The 10741-nt window shown below is 50.5% G+C and overlaps 1 protein-coding gene across 1 annotated transcript; it reads right to left on the reverse strand.

Annotated features, from left to right (window-relative positions):
* Positions 1-1579: 1579 nt before the first annotated feature.
* Positions 1580-7694, reverse strand: COMMD4 (COMM domain containing 4). Its single transcript, XM_027067803.2, has 8 exons — positions 7620-7694; positions 3626-3697; positions 3333-3398; positions 3131-3170; positions 2690-2809; positions 2466-2546; positions 1962-2138; positions 1580-1872 (listed from the first exon to the last, which is right to left on the reverse strand). The coding sequence occupies exons 1-8, from the start codon at positions 7620-7622 to the stop codon at positions 1832-1834; spliced, it is 600 nt and encodes a 199-aa protein (XP_026923604.1). The 5' UTR covers positions 7623-7694; the 3' UTR covers positions 1580-1831.
* Between the last annotated feature and the right edge of the window lie 3047 nt (positions 7695-10741).

Below are 10741 nucleotides of genomic sequence, written 5' to 3' on the forward strand. Positions count from 1 at the left end.
CATGACCGTGTTGGGCTCTGTGCTGCCAGCATGGAGCCTGCTTGGGATTCTCTCTCTGGCCCTCCCTCTGTTCACATGCTCTCTCAAAATAAATAAATAAAAACATTAAAAAAAAAATAAAATCTTTGGCACACAAGTCTGTATTTTCTTGGTGTTGGCATCTGTTGTCTTTTCTCATTCAAACTGAAAGTTTCTTGGTTCTTGGCTTTTTTTTTAAATCCTGGACATTTGGGGTATTGAGACTCTGGATCTTATTTAGATCCTCTTTTTTAGCAGGGCTTCCCAGACACAGCACCAGTGAGGAAAGGAGGAGGGAATGCCACTTCCTTGTTGCCATGTGGGGTGGGAATCTAGGCACCCACTCAGCCTTTGCAGGGGCGGGGGGGGGTTGGCGCAGGGGTGGAAAAGGGACTGCAGTTTCTCTGTGCTGTGACTGGAGGCCAACAGTGAGTATCTGTAGTTTCCCGTCTTGTTGGTTGGCCCCTTTCCTGGTCCTTTGGCTCAAGAGAGGATGCTTGTCAGGGTTTTCTGTGTGCTGGTGTGTCCCAGGCTGCCAGTCTCCCGCCTCCAGGCCGGGACACACAAAGCAAAAGGAAATCTAAGATCTACTCTGCTGTGATCCTTCAGTTCCTGAGGATCCTAGCCAGTCTGCCTTCTCTTCACCTTTTAGAGTCTTATGTTTGTTTCGTAAGTAATGTCCAAGGTTTTCAGCTCTACTTAGTGGGAGGAAAAAATGCTCCATTTTCCCAGAAGCAGAAGTCAGGAGTGGTCGGTCCTTAAACTTTCTGATGCTTAAATGGAACCATCTTTGGCCAGTGGGACATGCTGGATCCTTTTGACAGGAATATTCTTTGATGGCTTTCCTGCACCCTAAGATGTTTTAGGCTTAAGGTGCTGTAATAAAATACAAACTGGGTGGCTCAAACCACATTTATTTCTCATGTTCCAGAGGCTGGGAAGTCTGAGATCAAGGAGCCAGAAGATTTGGTTCTTGGTGGGCCTTCTCCTGCTTTGCTGTTCTCATGTGGCCTTTTCTCAGTACATGTTCGTGGAGAGAGTCCCTCTGTCTTTCCTAATCCCATCATGAAGGTCCCACCCTCATGACCTCATCTAAACCTAATCACTCTACAAAGGCCCCATCTCCTAAAACCATCTAATTGGGCAGTTAAGGCTTCATCTGGGGTGGGGGGGGAGGACACATACATTCAGTCCCTACCCCACTCCTCTTGACAATGAGTGGTTTGAGGGGGTGCAGGCTTCCTCTCTTCTAAATGGACACAGCAGGAAGAGCAGGGCTCTCTCCTTTCTCTCTTTGGGGCATCTGGCACTATGGCCACGTGCTTGCTGCCAGCCTGAGAGGGCAGTGCCACGAGTGTCACGGGACTAGGAACCAGAACCCTGATTTTCTGGTCTACCGACAAGCTGTTTCATTTTGGTCCTTGTTCCGCCTCACCCCTGACCTGCCTCAACCAGCAGATAGAAAGAGAAAAAGAGTGATGGGCCGGGGACATCTGTATGTTGCTTGGCTTCTCTCACAAAAACCTTTCATTTGAACCCAAAAAGAAACCTGTGCACACACTCCTTTACACTTCTGTTTATTCTTCCTGCTTGTGAAAACTGTTGACAAGTGCCTCTCGTGGGGGAGGGAGGGCAATGCTGGAAAAATCCTCAGAATCCTTATGCTGAATTCTCAAGTGGTAACCTGGCAAGCCAGAGATCTGGGAGGCCAGGCCTCCAGGGTCCTGGAGCTGGAGCCACCCCTCAAGAGTTTGGGGGGCAGCAACTCGACACGGGCAAGGCGGCTCCACAGGGGCCCCAAACACCATTCTCCTCAGCCTAGGGAGCTCATCAGGGTCTGAGCCTGCTTCAGTTCTGCGGGAGGAAGAGGCGGGGGTAGGTGGGCAGCACTGGGGTGGGGTCTGGGAGGGGCCCTTACCCCTCTGGGTACAGCTGAGTCTCACCTGCCAGGAGGACCTGGAACTTGTCTGCTGAGAGGGACATGGCCACAGGCTGGGCCGGGGCACCCGAGGCAGCTGCCACCTCCAGCCTCAGATGCACCATGGGCTCTTCCACGGACCGAAGCAGGCTGGAGCTCAGGGTGTAGTCCACGCGCCAGCCCACGCCCGCCAGCCTATTCACTGCGGGGTGGGGTGGGGCTCTCAGGATCACAGGCTGGTGAGCCACACAGCCCTTAGCCCACACCTGGGTCAGCTCTCAACCCTTCAAAGCTGCGTGATCTCTGAGAAGCTCTCATCCCTCTGATCCAGGGCAGACACACCACAATCAGAAGCTAGATAGATTATCCACAGATCTCAGAGGAAAGAAATCTGGGCTGGAGTCAGGAGTCCTGGGCTCTGTAACTCCTCCACATGTGACCAGGGTCAAGTCTCCTTCCTGAGGTCAAGCACCTCTCGGGCAGCAGGCACCTTCTAGAGTGGAAGCCAGACCCCACCCCCCACACTCACCACGCAGGCTGCAGGCCCGCAGGTGCTCTTGTAGAGGACTCTGCTTCTCCTCATAACAGCGACAGAGGCTGGCTGCGTGCTCTGGGGGCAGAATAGAGGTCCCCTGAAGTAGCAGGTAGGGGCTCAGACTGCTCACAGGGAACCTCTCAGGGCCACCCGGCCCTGCCTGCTGCCCAGCAGCCTCTGGCACACAGGTTACCTGCCCGCTGCCTGCACACCCATACCTTTGGGCAGCCCCAGCTGCTGCAGTTCGCTGGACAAGGACTCGCCATCCACGCTGTGCTTGGCTGCACTGGAGAGGATGAAACTCAGCACTGCCACCGTGGCCTTGACATCGCCCGACTCTGGGAGGACCCATGGGTGGGGTAGGGGGTGTCACTGTGGCCTCGGCCAGCTCCTTGTTGCCCTACTATCTTCAGCTCAGAGCCCCTGGGCCTGCTTGAGCCCATGAGCACTGTTACTGCTTCACCAGGAAGTGGAAGAGGACACTGGCGAGCGGGGGGGGGGGGGGGGGGGGGAGGATGTCAACACCTTTCTTCCCCTCATGCGCCTCTACTGAGGCAAGTGCATCAGGGCAGACTGCTGGGAGGAGGGGCCTCTGTGCTAACCCCCAGGCCTAGTACCTAGAGTGGCCCAAACATCTGTGGACTCAGTGGGGTACTCACCAAACCTGGCATCGGCAGTGAGCTTCAGGATCTTCTCGTACTATGGGGAAAGGAGGCCCTCAGGGGGTGCCAGACCCCTGCTCACCAGCCTCTTGCACCCCAGCCAGGGTCCTGATCACCCGCCTCCCTGGGTCTGGTGCACTTTCAGGGCAGTAGAGGTCACAGGCTCATGGGACAGTGGGGTGCTGGGCCCGGCACTCACGTCAATCCCCTGTCCCAGGAGTTCTTTCAGCACCTGGCTACACAGCAGCCTCAGCTTCACAGAGGACTGGAGGGGAAGGCCTTGCATTAGTCAAAGTGTCCCACCTCACCCCTCCATGCTGGGGGGGCGGGCTCAGAGAGGGCTGGCCACATGATCAGAGTCATACAGCAGGCTAGGAGAAGCTGAGGGCACTGAGGCCCCAACCTCTGAGTGACCTCACCACCCTTCATCCCCAAAGCCCCCATCCCCCATCCCTGCTCCTCCCACCCTCAAAAAGATCCCATGCACTCAACAATCTTGGCCAGCGTGCTGATCTCCGCCAGGACCCAGTCAGGACAGTCCAGATCACCGCAGAACCGGAACCTCTGCACAAGAGTGAGGCAGGTGGTCAGGCTGGGGCAGGGGGTGGGGGTGGGGTGCCGAGGTGTGGCCAGGTGTCTCCCACATTCTGTTCTTTAGGGACCCCTGCTCCCTGTCCAAGATGGAGGCCGTCTGGCCACTTGTTCTCTCCGATTACCAGGCCATTTAGGGAACCCTCTCACTGACCCCACCCGCCACCAAGCCTAGTTCTGATGCCTGTCCTGGGTGTTCATGTGCTCAGCAGTGACTGTGGCAAACTTCTCTGTGGCAGATCCTGCTCTAAGTGCTGGGGGTACAGCATAGAAAAAGTCCTTGTCAGGGCGTCATGACCTCTCACTTCCTCCTCCTTCCCTTCTCCAGCTCCAGCCACGCTGTCCTCCCTGCTACTCCTGTTACAACGGGCGCTCTCCCGTGTCCTTGCCACCCCCTCTGCGCACCCTGCTCTCTCATCTTTCATTCAGGTCTCTGCTCAAATGGGCATTCTCTGACCATACTTTCTAAAACAGCCCCTTACACAAGGCAATTCTGGGGGCCAGTGCCCCAGTGATCTTGATTGTGGTAAAGTTTTCAGGAACATATACTTGTTGAAACTTATTGAACTGTACATTTACAGATGTATATTACTGACTTTACTTCAGTTAAGCTGTTAATAAAATAGTTGGGGCTCCCAGGTAGCTCAGTCAGTTAAGTGTCTGACTCTTGATTTCGGCTCAGGTCATGATCTCATGGTTTCTGAGTTGGAGCCCCCCCTCAGGCTCTGTGGCATTGTGGAGCCTGCTTGGAATTCTGTCTCCCTCTCTCTCTTGCCCCTTCCTGCTCGTGCTCTCTCTCTCAAAATAAATAAACTTAAAACAAACAAATAAATAAAATACCTCTTCTCCATCATACTCTAGCCCCTATCCTTTTTATTATTTTGTTTTAATATTTATTTATTTTTGTGAAGGGGGGGGCACAAGTGGGGGAGGGGCAGACAGGGAGACAGAGAATCCCAAGCAGGCTTTGCGCTCTCAGCATGGAGCCCGACGTGGGGCTCAAACTCAGGAACTGTGAGATCATGACCTGAGCCAAAATCAAGTCAGGCGCTTAACCAACTGAGCCACCCAAGGCATTGCTCTATCCTTCTTTCTTGATCTCCACAGCATTTATCACAGCAGACAGGTTTTATTACCTATTTGAGGTCTGTCTCCTGCTAGAATGCAAACCCACTCTGTCAACCACATCTTGCCCATACCCTCCATTCCCCAGACCAGCTCCTGTCTGCCTGGCAGGACTCTAGTGCACAGCAACATCCACGTCCATCCTTCCATGCCTCTTACCTGTTGGCAGCTTCCTGCTGCTGGGAACAAAACCGCATAAACTGAGGACACCGCAAACCCATGCTCTCCTGATCCCACTGGACCCTCAGGCAGCCTGGAAACACCATGTCCTCTACTTGGCCCCCCCAGTCACCTTCTCAGACACTTCAGACCTGCTCCACGACCCTTCAACCTCCAACCCTCTTACTCCTCTTCACCTGACCCTACTGCACTGATGCTTCTATATGGGCCTCCAGTGAAGTCCCATAGCCGTGGTCACAAATGACTGTCACTAAATCTGGCCTTCCTCTTCCTCAACTCCTCAGTGACATCTGACACAAACCCGTCCTTCCTGGTGAAACAGCATACTCTTCTGGACTTCTCCCGGTCCTGGCCTTGGTCTCATTCGCTGGCTCACCCTCCTCCCCCCACCCCCAAATAGTGATCTCTGCACATCACCTGCTGCCATTACTCTGGGGCAGGAGCCTGGACCAGTTGGTGAAGTGATGGGGTGTTAAGGACAGTGACAGGCTTGCACTCGTCTCTATTTCAGGGGTTTTTAACATTTTGGTGCCATAGACTCATTTGGCATCTGCCAAAACCTACAGGCCTTTCTCAAAACAGTGTTTTTATTTTTACTTTAATTTTTTAAATGTTTATTAATTTTTGAGAGAGAGAGACAGAGCATGAGCGGGGAGGGGCAGAGAGAGAGGGAGACACTGAATCCAAAGCAGGCTCCAGGCTGAGCTGTCAGCACAGAGCCTGACATGGGGCTTGGACCCGTGAACCCATGAACTGTGAGATCATGACCTGAGCCGAAGTTGGAGGCTTAACCGACTGAGCCACCCAGGTGCCCCTCAAAACAATGTTTTTAAATGCATAAAATACATAGGATTGCAAAGGAAACTAAGTTATCAAAATCTTCAAATAAATTGGTGATGTGGTGTATGTTTCAAGTCTGATATCCACTGTAATTTACAAATGAACATAAATACATGAACAATGTCAACAACTGTAATGTGATAGGCAGATATCTCTCATTTCTATTGGTGACAAAGTCAGAGGTGCTAATATTGGGGCTTATTGCCGACCTTCATGATTGAAGGCCATGCTGAATTTCAGTTTGAAGTTAGTGAAAATTAAGATGTGAGATTTCTCCTAAGTTCATGGGCCCCTGACTTCTACCCACAGAAGTCTTCCACCATCTCTGTATTATTTACATTTTTTTACTACAAGAATGTGTTTCTTGTGTTCGTTTCTTAAAATGCTGGCATTTCTCAAGGTTCTGCTCTAGGTCCTCTCTTCCCAACTCACATCACTCAGGTTACTTGTTTTTAGGGTTACCGTGATCACCTTGGTGCTGATGAGTCCTAAATTTATAACTGCACTGTAGATTCTCTTCTGAGCTTTAGCCCCTGAAATCTAGACGGTCTTCTCCCAGCTGCACCTGGTGGCCCACAGACACCTCCCACAGCGCTTGGCAAAATGTGCTCTTCCCACTGAAGCCTGCTCCCCTTCCTGGGTTTCCCATCTGAGCACAGCCACCTGGGAACCAAGCCCAGACACCTGCCTCTCCCTTTTCCCTCAAGCCTCTGGTCCTTAGGCCCTGATGATTTCTCCACTCTCTCCGCTCTAACTCAGGTTACCACCATTTCCTGGGGGTTCTGCTGCCCTAACTGGGGCCCTCTGCGCCCCTCCTGCTCCCACCACAAGTCAGCCGAAAATAGGAAAATATCTCTAATTTCTGCTGGAAAGGATCTTCCTAGCTTCTCAGTGCTCTCTTCTTAAAGTAAACTCCTTTCCCAGCTCTCAAGACCCAGCAAGATATGGTCTTTGCTTACCTGTTGAGCCTCATGTTTCACTAACCTCCAGTTGGTCCCCTTCCAGATAGGTGAAGTGCATCTACCTAGGGAGCCCTGCTCTCTCTCCCCTGAAGTCTTTAAACATGCTGTTCTCTGTCTGAAGATACAGCCCCCACCCGCAAAGCTTCCAAACCTCTGGTACACAAACTGCACTGCAGCCAGCCAGCTTTCTTCCCTGCCCCCGCCTCCTCAGGTTGCTGTCAGGCTCAGGAAGCCTTCCTAACACTACACACGTTAGGTCCCGTCCCCTCAAGTCCTAACTATGACCGCCAATTCAGGCCCCCTGTAGCTGAAGTCCCAGCGCCTGGCACCCTGCCTGGTACAGAGTAGTCACTCGAAGCTGTCGAAGGAATGAATGGATGGAGGAGTGGAGAAGCCTCAATCCCACGTCTAGTCCTGTCTGGTTCTGGGAAGGGCGAAGGGGCTTCCTAACAGTGCGGAAGACTCAGCCTAATTCCAAGCAAATTATTCTCCAGGTCTCACAGGAGGGCCGGGAAGCGGGCACCTCCCGCCGCAGGCAAGCCCAGTTCCTGTCCGGGGGGTGCGGGCCCTTCCTTTCCGCCGAGGAAGCACCCTGGACACCAAGGCCGCAGGGCGCCCGCCCGCCCGCCCTGCCAGCCGGACGCTCGGCCCTCACGACCGCACCCAGGTGTCTGCCGAGGGGCCGGGACCGTCTCCACCTGCCCGTCCCGACGTCCGCCCGCGGCCGCAGCCACAAGACTCGGGGGCCCGCCCCGGGGCCCCGCCTCCCGACACCCCGCGGCCCTCACCATCGCGCCAGAAAGCCGCCCGGCCTTTCTCCTCCCTGCGCGCCTGGTCAGCTGACTTGGCGCTCACGTGACGCGGGGCGGGGCCTCTGCGGGCGGGGACGGGGACGGGGACGGGCGCGCGTGTGCGCGTCCGGAGCTGCAGGTGGCTGGCGATGAGTTCCGTGTCTCCCCGGAACCTCTTCCCGGAACTGCCGGCGCCGGCCCCCAGTTTAGCTAGAAGAGAGGGACAGGGAGCCATTGAATGTGTTCAACTTAAGAGACCAGGAGTCCGGGAGCCCTTTTTGGCACTTGCGATGATACTCTTGAGAAGGGGGGGGGGGTTCAGGTCGTTCCGTGTATGCCGCCAGTAAGCCGTGCCGTTATAGGTAGCTGTGGGCTGCGGCAAAAGACAGTTTAAAAACTTCACTGAAATAAGATACACATAAAGAAAATTGTGGGGCGCCTGGGTGGCGCAGTCGGTTAAGCGTCCGACTTCAGCCAGGTCACGATCTCGCGGTCCGTGAGTTCGAGCCCCGCGTCAGGCTCTGGGCTGATGGCTCAGAGCCTGGAGCCTGTTTCCGATTCTGTGTCTCCCTCTCTCTCTGCCCCTCCCCCGTTCATGCTCTGTCTGTCTCTGTCCCAAAAATAAATAAACGTTGAAAAAAAAAAAAAGAAAATTGTACACTCTGTAAGTATAAAGCTTAATGAATTTTCATAAACTGTACAGCCCACGTCACCAGCACCCTCCCAGCTCCCTCGAGTGCCTGCGTATTTTATTTCATTTTGATGAATTCCCTTTAGTTGCCTTCGTTACAATTGGCTGTAACAATTGATATGCTCAGAACTTACCCTGTGGCTTCGCCAACGTTAGATGTTATACCTTAGTTTTTCTAATGGGAAGAGAATAAGTTGTTTGAAGTTGCATTAGTCCGCTTACTGGTGAGTTTGAGCAAGGGATGAACTAGGAACAGTTTCCAACATTCACTTAAAGAGGTAAAAGCAAAAAACAAAACAGCAACAGCACCGAAAATACCCTAGAGAATAGACTAATAACCAAAGAAGAAATTGAACAATTTGAGAGCTCTCTTCAATGACATATCCCGCCCCCATAAGCCAGGCCCAGCTGGTTTTATTGTTGCAGCCTTTCAAACTTTCAAAGGACAACCCATCGCAATTAAACTCTCCATAAATAGAAAAAGATGGAAAGCTTTCCCAATTCATGCTAAAATCGATCTCATTTATAAAGAGCTTTTTGAAAATCATAAACATCAGCATGTTTAAGTCAATAGTGTTTTAAAATACTACACGATGTCAAAGAAAACTTACATTTTAAGCATTATAAGACTGGCTCAATTTCTATTTCATCATATCAGTAGGTTACAGAAGAAAACAGTTGATAGACTGTTTAATCAAAACCAGTTTTGATTAAAAAGAGAATTTGGGAATAGGTGGAAACTGCCTTAAGTTGATAGGGTATTTGAAAAACGAAAGAGCAAATATGAAATTTAGCATCAGCCAGACAAATTATTTAAATCTGGAAACAAGGCAAAAAGGTGGGTGGTGTGTCCTTTTAATGTCATACTGGAGCACTGTCTCGGATTTTTTTCACAAGTAAAGATTATTTGACTATTTAGAGCAGTGGTTCTCAAACTTTACAGTGCATCAGGACCACTGGCAGGGCTTGGGCAAACAGAGGTGGTTCCCACCCTCGGAGTTTCTAATTAAACAGGTCTGGGATGGGACCCGAAAATGTGCAATTCCCACCAAGTTCCCAAGTGATACTGATGCTTCCCCTTTGGGGACTATACTTTGAAAACCACTAATGTAGGAAAATGTACCTGAAAGGTTATATGTTAAATTACAGATTTCCGTCTAGTAGAAAAAATAACCCCAAAGATTACAGTTTTATCACCCTGTCAAACATTGACAGGGTTTCTCTCTAATTCAACACACATTAGAAATACTTTTCCTCAAAATGTTACTTGAACTAGCTTTACAATTTACCACGTTACTAGGTATTTACCCAAAGAATACAAAAACGCTAATTCAAAGGGATACATGCACCCCTATGTTTATAGCAGCATTATTTACAATAGCCAAATTGTAAGCATCCAAATGCAAGCAGCCCAAGTGTCAAGTGTCCATCGATTGATGAGCAGATAAGATGTGGGATGTGTGTGTGTGTTTGTGTGTATAAATGTGTGTACACACATACACAGTGGAATATTACTCAGCCATAAACAATAACGAAATTTTGTCATTTGCAATGTACAATGGATGGAGCTAGAGAGTATAATGCTAAGTGAAATAAGTCAGAGGAAGACAAATACCATATGATTTCACTCATGTGGAACTTAAGAAACAAAACAAATGAGCAAAGGGAAAAAAAAGAAAGACAAACCAAGAAACAGACTCTTAACTATAGAGAACAAACTGATGGTTACCAGAGGGGAGGTGGGTGGGTGGACAATGGGTAAAACAGGTGATGGGGATTAAAGAGTGCACTTGTCATGATGAGCACTGGGTGATTAACATAAAAACCTAAAATAGTAATTCATTTTGAAATAAACACAAAAAGGCATGTAAATAAATCACAAAATACAGAAAAGTTAAAGCAACAAAAAATTAGCAAAGCCCTTCTCTCCCCAGGTAACTTCTCTAACAGCCCTTTCTGGCTTTTTTCCATACGTACACAACTGTGACCTAATAAGAAATATATATTTGGTCTCTGCCCTCAGTTCCTGACACAGAGCTCCTAAATCCCTTGGAGTTTCCTAGTAATAGGAGTCCCTTGACTCTTGGTGGGCTCCTGGATAGCTTCAGGATGGGGCTGGTCACCAGGAAGACCAAGCCATGATTGGAAGCTTGGAGAAGAGCTACAGACTGAGTTAATGACTGATCATGTCTACATGATGAAGCTTCCATAAAAACCTCTGAACTGCAGAGAGCTTCCGGGTTGTGATCACATCCATGTGCTGGGAAGTAGCATGTCTCAACTCAATGGAGACAGAAGTCGTGCACTCGGGACCCTTTCAGGTCTTGCCTTGAGTATCTCTTCATAGGACGGTTCATTTGTACCCTTTATTATGTAGTAAACTGGTGGGCATGTTTCCCTAATTTCTGTTACATGTTGTAGCAAATTA

This window comes from Acinonyx jubatus, chromosome B3 (genome assembly GCF_027475565.1).
Source record: "Acinonyx jubatus isolate Ajub_Pintada_27869175 chromosome B3, VMU_Ajub_asm_v1.0, whole genome shotgun sequence".
Classification (NCBI taxonomy): domain Eukaryota; kingdom Metazoa; phylum Chordata; class Mammalia; order Carnivora; family Felidae; genus Acinonyx; species Acinonyx jubatus.